The sequence below is a fragment of the Chiloscyllium punctatum genome, chromosome 3 (genome assembly GCF_047496795.1).
Source record: "Chiloscyllium punctatum isolate Juve2018m chromosome 3, sChiPun1.3, whole genome shotgun sequence".
In the NCBI taxonomy this organism is placed as follows: domain Eukaryota; kingdom Metazoa; phylum Chordata; class Chondrichthyes; order Orectolobiformes; family Hemiscylliidae; genus Chiloscyllium; species Chiloscyllium punctatum.
In genome coordinates this window covers 56,282,333-56,305,260 of record NC_092741.1, presented here as the reverse complement: position 1 = coordinate 56,305,260, position 22,928 = coordinate 56,282,333, and the positions used below count along the sequence as shown (strand labels likewise).

Genomic DNA, 22,928 nt, shown 5'->3' with positions numbered 1-22,928 from the left:
TTGCACTTCACTGTCGGCACAGCATAGCACAGAATTGCGTCAACATCCTGGAATTGATAGTGGTTGTTGCTACCATACCAGTTTAATCCATTTGTATCATATTCCCCTTTCTGCGTTTTAATGGAGCCATTATCCAATTTGTTTTATTTGGGTTGCATTCTACATTAAAATAATGAACAGGGGAATTTTCTAGAAACATTAGGGCTAATTTTGATTTTGGTGATATTTTCAGGCCGTCAGTATTAGTAAGATGGCCTAAGATCTTTCTCTCGGTTGTTGTATTTTCTGTAGGATAACACAATAAGATTTTATGTAGATTTGAATACAATAGCCAGCTGACGATAACAACCTTAAGCAAATCACGTTACAGTGGCAGATAAATGTTTAAAGAGTTCCTTAAACCCAATACAATGGTCAGTTAGTAATGGAAAGATAATTTAATTCTCAATATTTTCTGACTTGTTTTGATTGTAATAGAGTTAAGTACAATCTCACAAGGATGTTATGAGTACACGTGGCAGCTTGCACAGCAATTCAATTCCTTCTGTCCCCTTTCTCCAATTGATGACAATGGTTATTTTGGGAGAAAATGTCTAAGGTGCCATAAACATTTCACAGTGGAAAAGATTAATGTGCATGCTTACGACTGTGGTGCTCAAAGCCATCAGAGACATTCAAGCACCTGTCAAAAAAAACCTAAATTTAATGCAAATCTCCATTCATTAAAGAACAATTCCTGATAGTTTCCAACTTGAGTCTATGGAAAGTAAATAAAAATTGCAAACAAATGGAAGTTGTAAAGCTATATCTATCTGGTTTAGTTTCTGCAGGAATTAAGACAGAAATTGCAAGCAGGCCACCTGGCATCTGGAAGAGAAACCAATCAGGTCTGACCCTTTTATCAACTGTTTTTATGTCAAATTTCCAACATTTGGTTTCTACTTTCTGTTGATGATCTTGCTTCATACCATGTTTAGACTTGTGCTGCCATCCTCAGCTTTAAATTAGGTGCAGTTTGATGGCTGCATCATTTCTTTTTAATAACAAATCCCTTTAAATATAGAGATGTGCACTTCTTGTTTTGCAACTAACAATGCAAATAGAAAAGAAAGAGGGGTGAGGAATTAGTGATCTGTAAAAACAATTATCAATACAAAAACAAGAAACATCAGCTTGGAGATAGTTTGGGATTGGGCAGGTACAAGAGACCTGGGGTCCTTGTACACCAATCGATGAAAGTAAGCATGCAGGTACAGTATCCAGTAAGAAAGGCATAGGGAATTTTGGGAGAAAGTGAGGACTGCAGATGCTGGAGATCAGAGTCAAGAGTGTTTTAGTGCTGGAAAAGCATAGCAGGTCAGGCAGCAGCCGAGGAGCAGGAGAATCAACATTTCGGGCAAAAATATCCAAAATGGAATGTTGGCCTTCGTAGAAAGAGGATTTGAGTACAGGAATGGTGATGCCTTGCTGCAATATACAGGGCCTTGGTTAGACCACACCTGGAGTATTGTAGGCAGTTTTGGACTCCTTATCTGAGGAAGGATGTCTTGACTATGGAGAGAGTGCAAGGAATGGTTACAAGACTGATTCCTGGAATGATGAATGAAGAGAAACTGGATTGGTTAGGAACCAATTAAAAGCACTGTTTTGCTACTGAGACTTTATAAATCTCTGGTTAGGCCCCATTTGGAGTACTGTGTCCAGTTTTGGTCCCCACACCTCAGGAAGGACATACTGGCACTGGAGCGTGTCCAGCAGCGATTCACATGGATTATCCCTGGAATGGTAGGTCTAACATACAAGGAACGGCTGAGGATCCTGGGATTGTATTCACTGGAGTTTAGATGATTAAGGGGAGATCTAATAGAAACTTACAAGATAATACATGGCTTGGAAAGGGTGGACGCTAGGAAATTGTTTCCGTTAGGCGAGAAGACTAGGACCCGTGGACACAGCCTTAGAATTAGAGGGGGTAAATTCAGAACAGAAATGCGGAGACAAATGAGAGTCATGGGCCTGTGGAATTCATTGCCGCAGAGTGCAGTGGAGGTCGGGACACTAAATGGCTCCAAGGCAGAGATTGATAAATTCTTGATGTCACAAGGAATTAAGGGCTACAGGGAGAATGCGGGTAAGTGGAATTGAATACCCATCAGCCATGATTGAATGGCGGAGTGGACTCAATGGGCCAAATGGCCTTACTTCCACTCCTATGTCTTATGGTCTTATGGAACTCACTGATGTTTACCAGAATAAGGAGGCCATTGGTAGAAACCTATAAAGTTCTAACAGGATTAGATAGAGTAAATACAGGAAGGATGTTCCTAATGGCCAGAAATTCCAGAACTAGGGCTTATAGTGTGGGATAGGCCATTTAGGAATCAAATGAGGAGACATTTCTTCACTCAGAGAGTGGTGAATCCTGTGAAATTATCTGTTGCACAAAGTGGCTGAGGCTAAAACATTGAATGTTTTCTAGGAGGAGATGTAATTCTTAGGGGTAAAGAGATCAAAGGTTATGGTGAGAAAGCAGGAAGAGAGTACAGGAGTGGAAAGATTAGCCATGATCATATTGAATGGCGGAGCAGTTGGGAGGGCCTGACGGCCTGCTACTGTTCCTAGTTTCTGTGTTTCTGGGTAAAGGAGGATCTGATTTATTTCCTGTGTAATGTACCAGCATTAGAATTGGTTCAGAAATCTTGGTGTAAGATTACTCCCCAGCCCGGTCCCATGTGAAAATAGCTGAGGGGCCATTGTTGCCTTTGGTTAACTACCGAGTTAGAGTCGGCGCAAATCCCATTCCGAATGGTCGCGTTTAAAAGCACTCAATACCAATGTACAAACTCCTTGATATAATTACAGATATCAATCGGCGCAATCTTAGGTCGGTTAAAACAACACCGCGTAGTGGGATGGAAGAATTGGATAAATCAAATTTAAAGATAATGCAGCAAATAAAGACTAACAAAATCAGAAAGTTTTTGGAAAGCCTCAACAATTAGCAGCTTTTTGTCTCGACGTAGTTGTTCTCAGCTTGGTGTGCCCCGTCTGATCATGGCTGAAGCCAAGGAGCATTAAAGGGGACTGTCGAACTTTTGTAAACCCTGAAATCAGTCCTTTCATTCGCATGTCTGTATTAAATCAAAGAAACATGAACAAGAGGAAATAATTTCTGTTAAGTTACACATATTCTGAATGTAATGGAGCAAAGGAAGTGTGCAGTGATCACAACGGGGTTAAGCTTTCCTCTTTGGCTTCACAATGGCCCCTGAAAAAACTCGAGCTCCTTTTAAACAGCTGGGGTCAGGTTCCCCCCTTTCGTGTTCGTTTGAAAGATCAGCAAAACTCCGGCGGAATCGGCCACCAGCACAACTGATCGGGGAGTTTAAACTTGGATCGGTCAGGTACAAGATCACGTCAGCTTCATGTCATATGAGTTTTGCCACTGCCGCGGGATTTGATTCAACAACATAACACCAGCCACAAGCTGGTGAAGCGCCCCAGTTGACAGTGTGCGTTTTCACTGAGCTCATTCCAAAAGCCTTTCTTTCTCTCAGGTGTGCAAACACTGACCGGCACATACTGAACGTTCTCACATCGAAAAGAATTTAATTATCTGCCCCCGTGGATATCGATCAATAAAACTAATAATTGGTTCAGGGTTGTTTTTGAAGCGATTATAATGGATTTGAAATCACATTACTCACCCTTAACGCGTTTAGTTCTGATGATTCGACTATGCGAGCCGGACTCATCAAACTGCGCCAAGTTGCCACTCTCAAATTATACCGAGGAATATGTTTAAAACGGGACGGCAATGAAGGAGACCATCCCATTGCTCCATTGCACGGGACTGTGGCAAGTTCATGTGTGTGACGAGGCAGGTTAATTAATGTGCACAGAAATCTGAACCCTCGGCAATTCCAAGTGCATTTCGGCCGCTATTTATTGTCAAAGCGAAATCTCCGCTCCATGTTCATACAGGAACCACAACATAGAAATGACAAATGCTAAACACCTTTCAGGTAAGGTGGACCAGGACACCTCTGACCCGCTGTGATCTCCAGCATTTGTTGTTTTCAGCAGAGATTTCAGCGTCTGCACTAATTTGCTACTACACCTTGGAGAAAGTGAGGAGGAGAATCAGAGTCTAGATCAGAGTGGTGCTGGAAAAGCACAGCAAGTCAGACAGCATCTGAGGCGCAGGAAAATCGACATTTCGGGCAGGAGCCCTTCATTACATATCCAGTTTATATGCTTATCTTATTTTACACAAGAGCCTCCTTATAGTAATGTGCTCCCCATTCCCTTTCAGTGGTGACTAACTGTGTTTTCGAGCTCCCTCAGTATGGGACTCGGTCAGCTCTCCTGCCTACATGTGTGCGGTTATCGGACAGGCTGATAAGGGGCACTACAACTGCTGCTGAGCTCGGCCCGACTCTTATCCAATAGTTGCGCATGGATTTCGGTGAAGAGCAAGCGAAAATATAAACAAGAGCTTTTCGAGCAGTTTCTGTTTTTGTTCCAGATTTTCAGCGTCCGCAGTTCTTTTGGTTTTTATTTATGTAAACAAAAACAGCCGACTATACTTTTGGTTTTTGTATCCAATAATCAAGCTCCCACCTTTGGCCCTGATGGGATGAGGTTCATCGTTGTGGTTCGCTTTGACACACTCGCCACAGACTCGTTCTCTTATAGATCCATTGCTATTAACCCCGAGGTAGCCAGAAGAGGTCCGGTAGTGCCGCAGACTCCCCAGATCTGTCCTTGTTCCCTCCTTTTCTTCACTTCCACGAACCCGTATTTAAATAATGCCCTAGAGCAAGACCAATCCAATTTATCGACCTTCTCGGACATTGCAAAACTGCTTATAAGATACAAACATTATTTACGAATCATTGCTGATTCTATTCCTTTCCCTAAATACTCCTGGTCTGAACCAAAGTTCCTGAGCTGTTTCTGAAATTGTACTGAGGTGGGGAAAAGCCTCGGAGGGATTTGAAAACAAGCGTGACAATTTGAGACACTTTAACCGGGAACCGGGATCGGTCAGTGAACGTTGGGGTGATGGCTGAAACGGACTTGGTGTGATCTAGGACATGAGTAACGGAGTGACTCAGGGTCAAATGTAGGGACTGGCAAGACACACATTGGAACTGTCAGTGTCCAGAGATAACAAAGACATTGGTGAGGATTTCAGCAGCAGATGAGCTCAGGCTGGAGGTGGGTACAGAGCCAGGAGCTCAAATTGCAGTCAAATAACACACCATGACTGTGAACAGTCTGACTCATTCTTATTTTCAGTCAATGTTTAGAAATGGAGTTTGTAAAGGAGCTGAAGGCTTTGGTCTTCCCAGTATAGTGTTCGGAAAAAAAACAATTGTTCATTCATCACTTCAAAACAGGAGAGAGTCAAAAGAGATGATGTCGAGGTGGAGCTGGATATCATCGATGGACGTGTGAAATTTAACTCTCTGCTTTTCTTTAGTGACGTCAAGTATGTAAAGGGGGGCCGGGAGGGGAAGAGCAACAATGAAGGCCAGAGAAAACAATTCAGGAAATGGAGCAGGACCTCCAGCTAAGAATGTAACTAAGTTAGTAAGTCGCACGTAGGTAGTTGGTGGAAAGGCTCTGGAGGAGGTTTGGCTGGTCAACAAGTGGAAATCACTGCACATTAAAAAGGACATAAGAAGGGGGTGATACCACATAGCATTTTTGTGACTTAGATAAGATACTGTGGCAGTAATAGAAACCGGAATACAAGGGTACAAATACAGAGTGCTGGAATGATGGACACAAAACATGCCATGTTGGAGATGGTGCAGTTGCTTGCAAAGATCAAGGAGTGAAGTATCATCTTCAAAGGGAGGAGTAACAAAGGCAGAGTTAAAGATGTGGCCATTAGCTGGAGAAAGCAAACTTTTGAAATGCTAAATAACGTGAAAGCTGGGAGGGGAAGTTATCAAGACTTTGTGACAAATGGATTGTTGCAGCAAGTGGTGGTCCTCAGGGATAATGTAACTTGGAGGGGAGATAAGATAGAAAATGAGAGAACAGTACTGCTTTTAGGCATCCTCACAGCCATGGAAACCATTGTCCGGACTTCTGCTATCTTCAGAATTAACTTTTATCATGCCTTCTATGTTAGCCTCTCAATCTCCAATCTATACAAACTCCAGCTAATGCAAAACCGCATTGTGTACGGCCTGAACTGAAGGAAGTGCTGCTTACCCATCAGTTCTATAACTACAGGCATATTGCACCCCCACACATAATTCAAGCTTTTTATCTTCATTTACAAATCCTTCTACGATGGCTGCATCTTAGCACACCTGTACAGCCTCCTCCAGGCACATATCTCTTCATGCTTTACAATTCTGAATTCCTACATTTTTTCTGCCACTCTCCAGCACCCCTCCTCAACTCCACAACTGGGATCAATCCCCCAGCTATTTCAACTCTACTAGTTAGAACTATTTCCCAAAAGCCCACAGATTTTTCCCTTTCCTTTTACTTTATTTACAGCTGTCTTTTTGTCTGTGCTTTCTGTTATCTCTTTTGCTTGTCATTAATCATCTATAGTAGACAAGCAGGTGACTGGAAGAGCACAGCAAGCCAGGAGGCATCAGGAGGTGAAGAAATCAGAAAGAAGGGTTATACCTGAAACGTTGGACTTCTCCACCTCCTGATGCTGCCTGGCTTGCTGTACTCTTCCAGCCTCCTGCTTGTCTACTTTAGATTTCAGCTGTTTTTGTATCTAATTAATCATCTATAATCTACCTTGAAACATTTTTGTATTAAGGCACTGCATAAATTTGGGTTGATGTTGTTGAACTACATGCGCTTTTAGTTTTGACTTTTCATCTTTACAGTCAATTTAGCTTTGATTTAGATAATTGCCATTGGAAAGGTATTCAGTATTTGCCTGTGACAGATACAGTGGACACTGCAGACCTTGCTGGGTATAAAGAAATATGTTTGAAAATTGCTGCTGTAACTGGTAAATGATGAAGAAGCCAAATGAAATTAGATCACCCAGCATGGCTTTTTCTTTAATGAATCAAAATATACCCAATCTTGTCTTCAATGCGATGATATGTTTTTGTTTGTGGAAGTGTTTAGCTTGCAATATATGCTTTCACCTCAGAAGAAGCAGTTGACATTCACAGAATGTGAAACTATCAATATCTATATCCACACCTTATCTGCCATACAGTCTCACAAATACAAATATTACGAAAATAATCTATGTTCATAATTAAAGCCACATTCAAATAAGACCAAATTTTGCTACATTATTTATTTTCTTAATAAAAGTTAACAAAGCTATTAAGCAGAAAACATACAGTTTGAATATGCTTACATTCTTCAGGGCTCTAATATTACTTCCTCGTTTTTTCCAACTTCCATTACATAGCTTTCTTTTGCATGCAATGATTCTTCATATGACATGGTTATTCTTTGAAGATTTAACAGCAACATCATGAGGCCTTCAAATAAATAGGTGCACTGCCCTTCATTCCCCACCCTCCCACTCATGGCCTTGTTTATGTCCCCAGTATTCATAAGACGATGGCACGAATCGAATATATGACATGGCAAAAAGCTGTATTCAGCACATTTCTCATCAACACTTCACTGGTGCAAACCTATATATAGATCAAAACAAAATGCACTCCAGATGGCATTAACCTAGATTTCTATCTGTGCTTTTTTTGGTTCAGTAATAAATAATATGAAAATAAAATATCATACTTATGGGCCATTACTTGGAAATAATGGTTAGAATGCAACTGAAAGAAATTTTAGGAAAATTACAATCAAAGCAAGTATTAGCACCTGACATCAAAAAAGTATTGAAAAGTAGAGACTCCATAACAACAATAGTTTACAAAGGGATCATTCTAACCTTTTTTATACAGTTACAAGTGACCAGGCAAACCGTCTCATCGTTTGGATGAAATACAAGACACGGACTGCCATTTTGCACTTCAAAACATTTTTATACTTAGTCCATGCCCAAGTCTGGTTTCATGACTAATTTTATATAATTTATATATTTCAAAGAATAGATTTGGATAAATTTGGTTAGTTGAACTGTGGAATTATATATTTCCGCACCATGTTTTAGAAATTCAAATAGTTAATATTGGTTGAAAACGTTTTTAACTTGTAGATTTTGGAACTGCTAGAAAGACAAGTGCCTGTGAATGTAAAAAGAGATGGACTCTAGCAGTCATAGTCTTTGATTTGCTTTTACAAACATAAGCAACTGGTTGGAATGTAATTCCATTGCCTTATTGGTGAAGATCTTGCAAGCAAACTATTGCAATATTTAACCTGTTGGACTTGGCTGATTTCTTCTGCCTCAGGGTTAAAATGCAGGATAGGTTTTATGATTTGGAGATGCCGGTGTTGGACTGGGGTGTACAAAGTTTAAAAAGCTCCTTCATTAGGTGCCCTGATGAAGCCCTCCACTATCACCTGATGAAGGAGCGTTGCTCCGAAAGCTAGTGTGCTTCCAATTAAACCTGTTGGACTATAACCTGGTGTTGTGTGGATAGGTTTTAGTAAGTATCCATAGTCTAGTTTGTCTGAAACCATCAGGCTTGTAAACGTTCTACAGTATAGAGTGTTATTGCAAACAGATTACCTTGTCAAATTATGCAGAAATTGAACAAATAAATTAAATTGATGTGTAGTAACAAATTTGGAGGAGGTTATGAACATAAGCCCCATGCTATTTCACTTTTCTGACCTGTTCTATCAAATCACTGCATCAAACCTTCCATGGTATGATGTGTAAAGATATCCTCTATTAATAGCTAAATAAGAGAGAGAAGAATTTTCAAACTTTTCCACAGCACAAGCACCAAGATAACATGTTCTCAAGTGCATAGGCCTCACATCTATGACATGCATTTGCATTGCAAGGGAAAAAGGCTACAGAATGTGAAATGTTTGTCACCTATTATGTCCAAGTAGAAATAACTGAACATGAAAGGTAGCCAAGTGTTTGTACTTTTAGGTTCCGTGCTGCTGTAATGCTGCAAGACTCATTCATGCTGAGAAGCTTATCAAATATTAGATGAGCTGGATTCATTCTCGATGGCGAGCAATTTTCTAATATAACCCCAATGCAAACCCTCCCTAAAAGTACCAGAACACTCATGCACTATATTCAGCGGCGCTAAGCGTTCTAATTTCATTAAATTTCACTGTAAGATTGGGGATCTAATTGACTACTCTGATTAATAATGCAGGGTTACTAGCATAATTATTGATATTTACAGTTCCACTTAGCATGATTCGTTTCCGCAGTGTCTCTGTGTGCATGCGTGTCTGCTGCATCTAATTTTTTTCAATGCAAATTCCCCAATTTGATTAACTAATATTCTTCAATATATATGGTATTAATTTTAGTCAAGAAAGTTCATACCAACTAGGAGTTTTGGAAACATTACAAAACGACTTGCAAAGATGCACCGTTTTAAAAAAAACATGAACTGCGAGGCTCAACATTAGTGTGATCTTAACGCCCCCACAACCATCACCCTACGTGTGCACCCGGGAGATAGCCAGTTTGTCAAATGGAAATGCACAGTCCTTGGATATTGTGACACCAGGAGGGAGGCCTGCGGTCAACATCTCCATTCTTCAAATGAAGATTGGGGGTTGGGGAGGGGGAATGGAGAGAATACTTCATCTTTGAGGATCCAGATGTTTCCAAAGCCTGGGCTTTCTCAGAGACAGACAGGCTGGCTGACAAGCAGCGTTCATTCCAATCATCCTGAATATATTACCCAATGAAACTTGTGAGACCAACAAACAGGAGAAAAGCCTGTTGACTACATGTGTCACTTTGCTTAAGTTCGGAGAGTATAGGTAGACCGGTTTGCCAATAAAAAAAAGTCAGTATTAAAACAGCATTACCGTAAGCGCCTTTTCTCATTCAGTGAGTAGGGTCTGACTGAAGTCGTTGGAATTTAGCAGAATGCATTAAACCAGCGGGGTCGCTTTGTGTTACTGCACCGCCTGGGGACTGATGAGAAAACCTTTGAGTTGCTGAAACCGAGGTCTAAAACTGCTTGTATTGCTTGGTTTGTTTTTTTTTGTCACTTCTGAAACGGTAAAACTGTTACTGTAGCAATTAATCCCTTCTCCCGACTCTAATAGACCGGAGGTCTCAAATCCTCAGCTAAGTTTTTAAAAGTACTCTACTGTTGAAGCAGAGCTCGGGAGAAAGCTTCAACCCTTTTCTCAAATGGGCTCCCTATTTTGGCACATCACACACCAGGTGATGAAAAGAGAGAGAGAGAAAGTTCACACACACACACACAGATGTCGAGACGCGCACACATACATAGGCATGCACATACATCCCCACATTATCATACACACAAACATACACCGCTGCACATGGAGCATTCCCCACTGCGAGAGTCAAACCTTTTTGTCACTGTCGTATTTCCAACCGTCGGAGAGTGACACAAGCAGCAAGTTTAAGCCGGTTGGTCGGAGTGAGTGGGGTCATCATGCATAGCTATTATTACAAAGAACGAACAGTAAAATAAAGTCCAAGCGGGCCCCTCTTTGAGTCTCAGACAAGTTCAGCCTCCCGCGGCCAGAAAATGCAAAAAAAAAGTCTTTTCACGCCTCCGAGTTGGAGCTGAGGTTTGTCAGTCTGGGGTCCGAGTTAATCTCGTATCTGTAGTGATAGCCTTCCATGTGGTCTCGGCAGGCATCCCTGACGTTGTAAAGCCACTTTTTGATGCCCTTTCTGTTCAGGTACAGCACGAACATGAAGATGACCCCGATCAGCGCCAGCACGATGCCCAAGAAGACGTACGAGGTTTGCAGGACGCTCTCCATGTCTCCCTGCAGCGGGCAGTGGAGCTCGGCGGCGCGGAGCTGCAGGACGGGCCGCTCCCGCAGCGACTCGGGCGAGGCGCACACCAGGCTCTCGGCGTCTCCCGGGCGGCCGTGCCGGAGCCAGGCGAGCAGCGGCTCCAGGCGGCAGTCGCATGCCAGCGGGTTGCCGGCGAGCCGCAGCCGGAGGTCGGGGTGCCGCCGCCGCAGCTCGGACACGGTGCCGTTGGCGAGGGCCCGGAGCGCGTTCCGCCGCAGGTCCAGCGTCTCCAGCTGCGGCGGCAGCTGCAACAGCGACCCGCCGCCGCCCCCTGCGCCCGGAGCATCGCCGCCCAGCGCCGACAGGGAGTTGTCGGCCAGCCCCAGGTGCCGCAGCGAGCCCAGGCCCGAGAAGGCGCCCGGCGGCAGCGAGGACAGCCGGTTGCCGGAGAGCTGCAAGCTCCGGAGCTCGGGCAGCCGAGCGGAGGCCAGGAGGGCGGCCACCTGCTCCAAGGCCGAGGGCTCGCCCAGGGCCCGGCTCAGGTTGAGCTCCCGCAGAGGGCACGGCGCCGAGCCGAACGCCGCCGGGCTCACGCTCACCAGGCGGTTCTCGCTGAGGTCGAGCCGCTGCAGGCGGGGCAGCGAGGCGAACGCGCCGGCGCCCACCGCGGCGAGCCGGTTCGCCCGCAGGCTCAGGTTGACCAGCTGGCCGAGCGGAGAGCCCCCGAGCGGCCCCGGGCCCGGCAGCCTCGCGATGCGGTTGCCGCTGATCACCAGGCTCCGCACCCCGCCCGGGATGCCGCTCGGCACCGTCGCCAGCTCCCGGTTCACGCACTTCACCGTCTCCGGCGGCGTGGAGCAGTCGCAGGGCAGCGGGCACGGCGCGGCGGGCGGCGGGCAGCTCATCAGCAGCAGCAGCAGCAGCAGCAACAACAGCCCCGTCCCGAGGGGGGAGAGCGACCCCGGCCGAGCCGAGACCCCCTGCTGGTACCCGGACACCAACATCCTCCTCCTGAGCTTGGGTCCACTCTCCTGATCACCTTCCACGGGTCACAGCAAATTGTAGGGTTTGGGGGAAGAGGAGAGCGACACAGCAACAGGGAGGGGGGCAAACTGGGCTTTAAACACAGAGAGAGAGACAGAAACTGGGAGCCCCGAAGCTGCGAGTCCCGCTCCCTCACTCAATCCATCACCTTTCTCTCCCTCTGTGTGTCCCTCTTTCTCAGTAAAACCAAGTCCACTTCGCGCCTTCACTTTCTTTTCCCCCACTCTCTCTTTTCTCTTCTGTGAGGGGACCGAGAGGTGCAGCCGGCTGTAAGTTTTCTTTTTCTCTCTCTGGTTGCCCCCCAGCTCTTCCTGAGGAGGGATGGAAGGCTTTTTCGTCTCACACAGTCTCTCTCTCTCTCTCTCAGCTCGGTGGCTGACTGGACATGATCATGTAAAAACACCACAGAATCCAATCGGCGTGGCTCAAGCAGCTACACCCCCAGCCGCACACACCGCCTCTCCTTTCCTCAGCCCGCGTGTAACTTTCCAACACTTTCCAGTTGTTTCGGGAATGGTTAAAGCAAGGCTTTCCTCTCAGCCCCGGTGACAGCTCCACACACACAAACTCCTGGGCGATGGGCAGGGCCCGGGGAGCTCGCTCGCTCACTCACTCACTCACTGGCAGCTCCGCAGGAAGTTACAGCAACACATTTCGGTGGCGCGGATCAGAACGGCGTTTTCCCGAGCCCCGGTTATCAGCGCCTAATACTTTGTCTGACGAATGGAAGGGAGACATCTGCGTCCTTCAACCGGCGGGAACGCGGCCGGCAGCTCCCCTTCCAAAGAGCTTTCTACACACTTGATTGTTCAAGTGAGCGGGCGTGCACTTGTGCGAAGGAGAACCGAAATGAGCAGCCTTATAAAAACGGAATACCCGCCTCTGGATTCAATTGGCTCAGGGCTTTGAGCTCACAAATAGTAAATCGAGTCTGACGGTGGTCACGATGTCTCAGTCCCCGCAGTTCACTGAACAGTACGCGGTTACACGGAATATTAATCGTTGTTTTACATCTATGTAGTGTCACATTCTCTTCAAACAGTTGCTCGCTAATTGGTGCAGGTCCCCTTCATAGAAGTGATTATTTTTTAAAAAGTCGCGCTAGTCCTGCCGGGCGACAGGGCTGTTCTCTTATGAGACAGGGATGGCTTGTTGGTGGTTTAACCTGAGGGTCATCGTGCCTCAGTTGAGATGGCGAAGGAGAGTCCTTCTTGGTAACCTCAGCCTGTGCAAGAGTCGAACGCACGATGTTGGCCATCCAGCCAAATGAAGTAAACGACTATGGCCATAACTTGACAGAGATCAATCAGTGAACATGCCCGGCTGAACTCACAGTGCGCTAACACAAAAATTGCTGGAGAAACTCAGCAGGTCTGGCAGCATCTGTCGAGACAGAGAAACACTTAAGGTTTCGAAATCTTTAGAATGTTTAAAGAGTTCAAACGGACTTAAAACTCAGTTTTCCCCAGCACTTTGTGTTTTTGTAACAAATTTCCAGCGTATGAATTATGTTGCTTTTATACCACAATACCCTGAATCTGCCCTGATTGCAGCACAGGATTAGGCTTCTCTTCGAACCCAACTTTCGTTCAGATTTCTAAACCGGTGTTAGTCAAACTCAACTATTTTGTTTTCGTTTTCTGAGACTGTCGCCAAAAAAAAACACAAAAATCACAGTGGGCCAAAGTGAGTCGCCCAATCTAAAGAGTGCGAGCTCACATTTTCATCCTAGTGGTTTGCTGCCTCTTAACAGCTGGGACTGACGCGTTAGTTAAGTGTACACTGCCGCCTCCGCATCAGGGATGCGTCTGGACGCCAGAGAGGGAGGCTGGAACTACTGCGAGATTGCAGAGAAGAATTTCACGGTTAAAGCTCACCGACCTCTAGACTGCTCGAAAAGCAGGCGCGGCCTTGGAAGTTCATTGACCCTATTGGACGTGGAGCTGCTCGCCCCTCTCCCGCCCCCAACATTTTCGCTGTTCAGTACAGGTATTACTATTTTTTCCCCCCTGTGGATTGGTTTGCTGCCACTCTCCCTAAAACTGTTATTTGAGATTATGGGTGTTGGGAAATGTGAAAGTCTAACCAAGGGAATGGACACGAGTCTTCACTAAAATGTGTTCATTCCGGATGAAAGGCTCCTGCCCGAAACATCGACTCTCCTGCTCCTCGGATGCTGCTTGACCTGCTGCGCTTTACCAGCACCACACACTCTCGACTCTGATCTCCAGTATCTGCAGTCCTCACTTTCTCCTCCTTCACTAAAATGCGGTTCACTTTCTTTCGTTTGGCTTATGTTAACAGACTCTAAAACTTCCACCACCTTCTCAACTAGGGATGGACAATAAATGCTCGCCCACGTCCCTTAAATGATTTTTAAAAAACAAGCTACAATCATGTGACAAACACCATGCCACTCTTCAATGATGTTGTCTCTGTGGTTGTGGTTAACTAGTGTCTTCCACAAAATTTGCCAGGCTCAGAGTCTGTCCACAGACCTCGAAGCATTGGCATTTGTGCCCAGTCATGGCAGCCAACTCAGCTACACCGCCTCATAAAAGTGTGACTGCACTCCAAATGGTTCTGAAGTGTCCACTTGGTGATGGAGGGAAACACATTCCTGCAGTATTCAAAGGAGTAAATATCCACTTCCACTCCCCGCGTCATACCCAAGGTTCTAAATAAATCATTTCTTTAAAACAAACCATTCTCTGTCAGAGGCTTTCTGTTTGTCTTGGACTAAATTATAGACCTGTTAACAAACTGGAAACCCAGGGAACTAAATGGAGTCGTGACAGCATAAACACCAAATTGACTAAGGGATAGAAAGAAAACAGAGTCATTATTTTCAGACAGTTTCCTGTTCCCCAGGGAATTTGGGCTTCTCCTCTTTTGGATATTTGTTCATGACCTGGACTTGTGTTTTAAAGGGCATGAGTCCGAAGTGTGCAAATAACATCAAACTGGAAGTGTAGCCAACAGCAAGGAAGATAGTAATAGTCTTCGAGCAGTTAAACTGGTAACATGGACATACACAGGAAAAGTGAAATGTGAAATGGTATACTTTAATGTTGAAAATGAGCAGCAATATAAACTAAATGTTAGAATTGGAAAGATGGTGCCAAAACAGTGGGAGAAGGGTACTGGAAATCAAATCTTAGGAGCTGGCAGGACAAAGTAAGAAAGCTGTTAAAGAATCTTTGGCTTTATGAACAAAGCAATAAAGTACAGAGATAAGGAAATTATGCTAAAGATTATGAAGTGCCAGCTAAAGTATTGCATTCAATTCTGGGCACAACACACTTTAAAATGAAGCCATGGCTTTAAGAGCGAGTGCAGAAGACACTTACTGCCAGGTAGAAATGACTTTAGTTATATGAAGAGACTGGGAAAACTTGCACTGATTTTCTCAAAGGAATACAGGTAAAGGGAAGATTTGAGCAAACTTTATTATCTAGTGTTAGCCTATCCTCACATCCCTACACACCATTACTTATCCAAAAATATCAAGTGTCTCTTGAATGCTTCAATTGAACCTATCTCCACCAGGCAATATATTCCATACTCTTAAGTATTTGCTGTCTGAAGACAATTTTCCTCACATCACCCTTGCTTCACTTGCTGATTAAAAGTCACTAGACTCCAAACATCTGCTTTCCTCCCGCAGATGCTGCCAGACCTGCTGAGTTTTTCCAGCTATTTCTATTTTTGTCCCAGATGCTCTGCTCCTGCATCTCCTTTTGAATTGATTGGGTCAGGGAGGTGAAATTGTTTCTAATCATAGAAAGCTCAATAACCAAACAGTAATGATTTAAAATATCATGTTGATTGTTCAGAGCTACAAAAGCTTGTGAACATGATTAACTTTTAATTCTAAAATGTATTTCTTTTTTTAAAAAGGGCTGCAACAGCCAAAAGATGCCTGCAGATGGAACTTCATTAACTGTTTGATACTAGGTAAAAACAATGACTGCAGATGCTGGAAACCAGATTCTGGATTAGTGGTGCTGGAAGAGCACAGCAGTTCAGGCAGCATCCAAGGAGCAGTAAAATCACTGCTCCTCAGATGCTGCCTGAACTGCTGTACTCTTCCAACACCACTAATCCAGAAACTGTCTGATACTGTCCTGTGTGGAGTTATGGAATGTCACACCCATCCAGAGTCAAGGAAACCTCCAACAGCAAGGCTAAAAAAGGACTAAAGAGAGGCTAACCTCCCAGTCCCTCAGCAGAAGTCATCTCCAAAAGTGTTGCATTTCATACTTCTGGGGATATGCAAAAAAAAAGGTTAAAACTGACTGAACTCTCTGGTCCATGTGTGTTCATAATCTGATGTGTTAGTGTCTATGAAGGTTAATGTGAGGACAACTATTAAAAGCTGGATGGCCTATTTCTATGTCTTATACTCTTCTGGAAGCAAGGTCAGGACAACATTCAGACTTAGACTGATTAGTGACAAGCAACATTTGCCTCACACAAGTGCCAGACAGTGACCTTCTCTAACAAGAGAAAGAATTAGTGATGTTACTTTGACATTCAACAGATTTACCATTACCAAATAACTCGACAATCAACATTCTGGGCATCATCATCATTGACCAGAAATGTAACAGGGCCAGCCATAAAAACACTTCCAATTAACCTGTTGGACTATAACTTGGTGTTGTGTGATTTTTAACTTTGTACACTTCAGTTCAACACCAGCATCTCCAAATCATGTGGCTACAAGTGCAGGTCAGTGGCTGGAAATTCAGTAGTGCATAATTCATCACCTGCCTCTCTCGAGTCTGTTCACCGCCTGTGAGGCACAGATTAGGATAAAATTCTCTCCACTGTTCTGTACGAGTGCAGCTCTAACAATTCTCAAGAAAACTTGACGATGTCCAAGACAATGCAACCCATTGGATCAGTGTCCCTTTTCCCAACATAAATGGTTAAATGGTTCAGCACTAATACACAGCAACAGCAGGGATCTTTTATCTCGCCTTTAAACTGCAATCTCCTTCACTCAGAGGAACAAGAACAGCAGATGCATGAAACCCCTTGCAAATTTCTTTCTAAGGCCACACATTATCCTGATTTGGAACTGTATCATTGTTGTATCATTATCGCTGGATCCAAATCCTAGAATTCTTTATCTAACAGCATTGTGGGTGTTCCTACATCATATGGACTGCAATGATTAAATTTAGCAGTTCAATACCCACCTTTTCAATGGCAATTAGAGATGGGCAGTAAAGATTTAAAATTAGCAGCCTTGAATTAATACATGATTTGAATATGTGAAAAGTTTAATTAGTTCAACTGTTATTGATGGACTGACAGTTTTGGCAAAGATTTACGGATGTCACATTATCCTTCAGAGCCAGGGTAAGAAGGTTACGGGTTTTGTGTTCATCAGGGGTGTCAGCATGATGGATATCCAAATGTTATCACACTAGTTAGGCTTTCTGATGATTACTTTTCTCCTTTGGGAGCTCTAATCTTGTTTCTGTTGTCAGAAATCTATATCTTACATACATATGATAAATATATTTGCTTTAATCTGGCTAATATAATTCTTATCTTTTCTGAGTGCAACTTCTGATCTAGGTAATTTCTATTTCTCAAGAACCTGCCCTCTCTGGTTATATTTTCTTTCAACTAGATTGCTTTACTATTCCCTATCAGTGGAAGAATCTTCTATAACTTTTGATTCTCAAAGTAAGACAGTATTTCAAATATTCTGATTTATGCAATGCACTTATTTCAAGGACTCTTATCTCACAGTATCAAATCAGACACAAATCAAGCAATGCAATGGGAAATTCTTGATAACTTATGGAAAATCAGTTTTATTCATCAATGATAAACTATTTTATTGTGATTGACTCCAAATAATTGTTCAAAGCACTGTGGATTAGGGTTAGGTAACACCACTATCTGTTTCGCCACCGCTCCAATGCAAAGTAAAAGCTTATTCAATTTTTCTAAAGTAGTAAGGAAAAAGACAAAACTAAAAGCTCTGTATCTGTATATGCATAACATTTGTGACAAAGCAAGCAAATTAATAGGGGCACACTGAGGTAAATTAATATTTTTAGGGCAGCGGATGCCAGCTGCGCACTTAGGAAAACTCCAGGTAATCAACAACCATCAGCATGATTTAAGCAATGTTTAAACATTGAAGGAGCAGCATGTACTGTGGGCAACTGTGAGCCTGCAGACATACTGTGCTTGGTTTTCCAGAAGGCATTTGATAACACGCCACGTCCAAGATTGTTATGGAAAATGTAAGCTCATGGTCTGGGAACTAACATGCTAACATGGATAGAAGATTATCTAGCTGTCAGGAAACAGAGATTATGCTAAAATGGATATTCTGATTGGTAGAATGTGATGTTATGAGGCCCAAAGCAGTCTACGCTTGGCCCTTGACCTCTTATAATTTACATCAAATGACTTAGCTGGAGGGAGTAAAGGCATGATAAATACATTCACAAATGATATCAAGGTAAATATGTTGTGAATAATACATAAGGAAATTACAGACAGAAATAGGTAGATTGAGTGAGTGGGCAAAATTCTGGTAAATAGTGTATAATATGGGAAAAAGTGAAATAGTTCACATTGGTAGGAAGAATAAAAAAAGTAGCATATTACTTCAATGGAGAAGGATTGCAGAATTCCCAGGTGCGAAGGGATTCGGGTAATTGGAATGATGAGTCACAAGACATTAGTATGCAGGTGAAATAAACAGAATAGAATAAATTAGATAAGCTTTTATTGTCACGTGCATGCAAATGTGTGAATGAAAAGTTTGTAATGTCGCAGCTTTGGCACCATCTTTGATACAGGGTACCTTGGTACAAATACTTTAAGTGTTTGTTACAGAATTAAAGAGTCATAGAGATGTACATCATGGAAACCAACCCTTCAGTCCAACTCATCCATGTCAACCAGATATCCCAACCTAATCTAGTTCCACTTGCCAGCACCTGGCCCAAATCCCTCCAAACCCTTCCTATTCATATACCCAACCAGATGCCTTTTGAAGGTTGCAATTATACCAATCTCCACCAATTCCTCTGGCAGCTCATTCCATACATGCACCACTGTCTGCATGAAAATGTTACTCCTTATGTCTCTTTTATATCTTGCCCTCTTATCCAAAACCTATGACCTCTAGTTCTGGACTGCCCACCCCAGGAAAAAGACCTTGACTATTTATCCTATCCATGTCCTTCTTGATTTTCTAAACCTCTATAAGGTCACCCCTCAGCCTCTGACGCTCCAGGGAAAACAGCCCCAGCCTTTTCAACCTCTCAGCTCAAATCCTCCAACCCTGACAACATCCTTATAAATCTTTTATGAACTCTTTCAAATATCGCAACAGCCTTCTGATAGGAGGGAGACCAGTTTTGCATGCAATATTCCAAAAGCGGCCTAACCATCATCCTGTACAGCTGCAACATGACCTCCTGACTCATATACCCAATGCTCTGACCAATAAAGGAAAGCATACCAAACGCCTTCTTCACTATTCTCTCTACCTGTGATTCTACTTTCAAGGAACTATGAACCTACCAACAAGTCCACACCGACCCTCTGAAGAGTAACCCACCCAGACCCATTTCCCTCTGACTAATGCACCTTACAGTATGGGCAATTTCAGTATGGCCAATTCACCTGACCTGCACATCTTTGGACTGTGGGAGGAAACCCACACAGACATGGGGAGAATGTGCAAACTCCACACTATAACTTGAGTATTTTTAAATATGCTTTACATTCCTATTCTGGATTTTAAATAATTTGAGTACTTTTTAAAACTTTGTATTCCTTTGCAAGTCCATTCTTTTACTCAAATTACAATGAGATCTTGATCAGATGGGCCAATGGATTGAGGACTGGCAGATAGAGTTTAATTTAGATAAATGCGAGGTGTTGTATTTTGAGAAAGCAAATCCTTAGCAGGAGGACTGCATGGTGGCTCAGTGGGTAGCACTGCTGCCTCACAGCACCAGGGTCCCAGGTTCAATTTCGGGGTGTTGGCTGACTGTGAGGCAGCAGTGCTACCCACTGAGCCACCATGCAGCCCTCCTGCTAAGGATTTGCTTTCTCAAAATACAACACCTCGCATTTATCTAAATTAAACTCTATCTGCCAGTCCTCAATCCATTGGCCCATCTGATCAAGATCTCATTGTAATTTGAGTAAAAGAATGGACTTGCAAAGGAATACAAAGTTTTAAAAAGTACTCAAATTATTTAAAATCCAGAATAGGAATATAAAGTATCTTTAAAAAGTACTCAAATTATAGCTCTTTTTCCTGAGTCCATGTCCACCAGGCTTCAGAACATGAGGCTTCACTGCCTCCACATGCTGGCCTCCGGCCCAGGACTCGCTTCCAGGACTTGCCTCCTGGACTATGTCCGGCGCTGGTCTCTGGCCGTGACTTTGCCTCAGGACTCGTCTCCCAGTTTGATCCAGGCCTGGACAACACATAATCAAGAAAACTAATGGGCTATTTGTCTTATTGTGTTTTATTACAGTAGGTTGGATAGGCTGGGCTTGTTTCCATTGGCATTTAGAGAGGGAGAGATGATTTGGTTGAAGTGTTTAAGATCCTACATGGTGTTAAGATGTCAGAGTCATAGAGTCATAGAGATGCACAGCACGGAAGCAGACCCTTCGGTCCAACCTGTTCGTGCCGACCAAATATCCAAACCCAATCGTCGCACCAGCCAGCATCCGGCCCATATCCCTCCAAACCCTTCCTATTCATATACCCATCCAAATGCCTCTTAAATGTTGCAATTGTACCAGCCTGCACCACTTCCTCTGGCAGCTCATTTCATATACGTACCATCCTCTGCATGAAAAAGTTGCCCCTTAAGTCTCTTTTATATCTTTCCCCTCTCACCCTAAACCTATGCCCTCTAGTTCTGGACTCCCCGAAACCCAGGAAAAGAGTTTGCCTATTTATCCTATCCATGCCCCTCATAATTTTGTAAACCTCTATAAGGTCACCCCTCAGCCTCTGACACTCCAGGGAAAACAACCCCAGCCTGTCCAGCCTCTCCCTATAGCTCAAAATCCTCCAACCCTGGCAATATTGAAAGAATGTTTCTTCTTGTGAGCCAATCCAGTTCTAGGGAGTTTTGTTTTAAAATTAGGGATCACCATTTCAAGACAGAGATTAGGAGAATGTTTTTCTTGGGTTATGTGACTTTGGACCTCTCTGCTTCAGAAGACAGGATCATTGAATATTGTTATGATGGAAATGGTTAGGTTCTTGTTAGGCAGGGAATCTCAGATTATTGGGGATGGGTTAGATGGAAATGTGGAATTTGAAACACAAACAATTGAATTCTCACCGCACTGTTTGTTTAGATGCACAGAACATGATCCCCACAGCAGCAGCTTCTTTATCTGCTTGCATCTTAAACAACATTCCCTTTTTCCTGTGAGATCCTGTGATGATCCTCCAGAATGCAGAGCATGCTGAAGGTTTGAATGGTCTGTTTCAGCCTCAGTTACATTAGTTCGTAAATCATTGGTCAATGAAAGCAAAGGAAGGTGATTCCGTCCATGGGTCATTCTGGGCATTTCGCAGTTTGTCCTGTGACAAGCTAGTGTATCTAACAGTGGTATTATTAACTTTGACCACTGATTGTAATGTATTGCTTATCATGAGAGATCTTGTGGGCGGCATGGTGGCACAGTGGTTAGCACTGCTGCCTCACAGCGCCAGAGATCAGGGTTCAATTCCCCCCTCAGGCGACTCTCTGTGTGGAGTTTGTACATCCTCCCCGTGTCTGCGTGGGTTTGCTCCGGTTTCCTCCCACAGTCCAAAAAAATGTGCAGGTTAGGTGAATTGCCCGTAGTGTTAGGTGAAGAGGTAAATGTAGGGGAATGGGTCTGGGTGGGTCACTCTTCAGCGGGTCGGTGTGAACTTATTGGGCCGGAGGGCCTGTTTCCACACTGTACGTAATCTAATCTAATCTTCTGTTCTCAGAATACAGAATACTTTAAAATTACTGACCGTTCTTACAACTAACTGTCTATATTTTCAGAGTGCTGCAGTATTACTGTAAATTATAAGTCAGTGCAACATCAGGTAGGTTTTGATTAAAAAAGGATTAAAATCAATTAAAAAGGACCACTAAAATTGATCTCTTTATTTTGATTTGAGCTGAATTTAAAACACAGATGTTATCCATTGCAAAGGACAATTCATGTCTTCATCTGCTTTGACCTTCTTTCCAATGTTAATTAAAACCTATGCTTTTGCCACTTTCAAGTTGTACATCTTTTATACTAACCTCACCATTGGCTTAATGTTTTCCACATAAAATATAACTCATTGTAGTGATTAGAACCAAACGAGATATTGTTGACTATGAGGTCCTTGATTGGGGTTGTTAACCTGTGCCAATTAGGAAGGCCTTGGCTGACCGATGTAACTGGGAGATGGCACCCGGTGCAGATGTGGGAGGGCAGGTCAGATGATCTCCTTCAGGGTCTGCCCCTGGGCCTGGCCAAATTGGCCATAAACCGGTCCAGGCAGTGCACTGTGGAGGGGGTCATTATGGCTGATTGCCTGCCACTCTTTTATGGGTATGTCAGAGCCCGGGTATCCTTGGAGAAGGAGCATGTGGTGTCCACCAACACCCTTGAGCTGTTCAGGGAGAGGTGGGCACCGCAGGGAGTGGAGTGTATTATTTCCCCTTCCAACTCTGTTTTGATTTAATCCCAGCCCTCCCCTTCACTCTTTGAACACGCAGCATTGCCCTCTGAGAAGAACACTGCTTGTCACTGGCCACTTGGGTGTTTCCTTTCTTCCTGGTTGTGGAAATCGAATAAAGAGTTGTACACCTGTTGTCTTTCACTGTGTCTCACACTTGCACATGTACATGGGTGCTGGGGAAAATATAAGCACTACCGCAATTAAGCAGTCGTGTGGGGGTAATGAAAAAAGAGAAAAATATATAACCAGGAGATTTAGAGTCTAGAAATAAAATTATAACTGGGAGATGGCACCTGGTGTGGA

General features: G+C 43.6%; 1 protein-coding gene across 1 annotated transcript; it reads right to left on the bottom strand.

Moving 5' to 3' along the window:
• Nucleotides 1-7,275: 7,275 nt before the first annotated feature.
• On the bottom strand, nucleotides 7,276-13,694 carry tpbg (trophoblast glycoprotein). Its single transcript, XM_072553441.1, has 2 exons — nucleotides 13,613-13,694; nucleotides 7,276-13,276 (listed from the first exon to the last, which is right to left on the bottom strand). Exon 2 carries the CDS (start codon nucleotides 11,851-11,853, stop codon nucleotides 10,651-10,653), a length of 1,203 nt encoding a protein of 400 aa, XP_072409542.1. The 5' UTR covers nucleotides 11,854-13,276; nucleotides 13,613-13,694; the 3' UTR covers nucleotides 7,276-10,650.
• Between the last annotated feature and the right edge of the window lie 9,234 nt (nucleotides 13,695-22,928).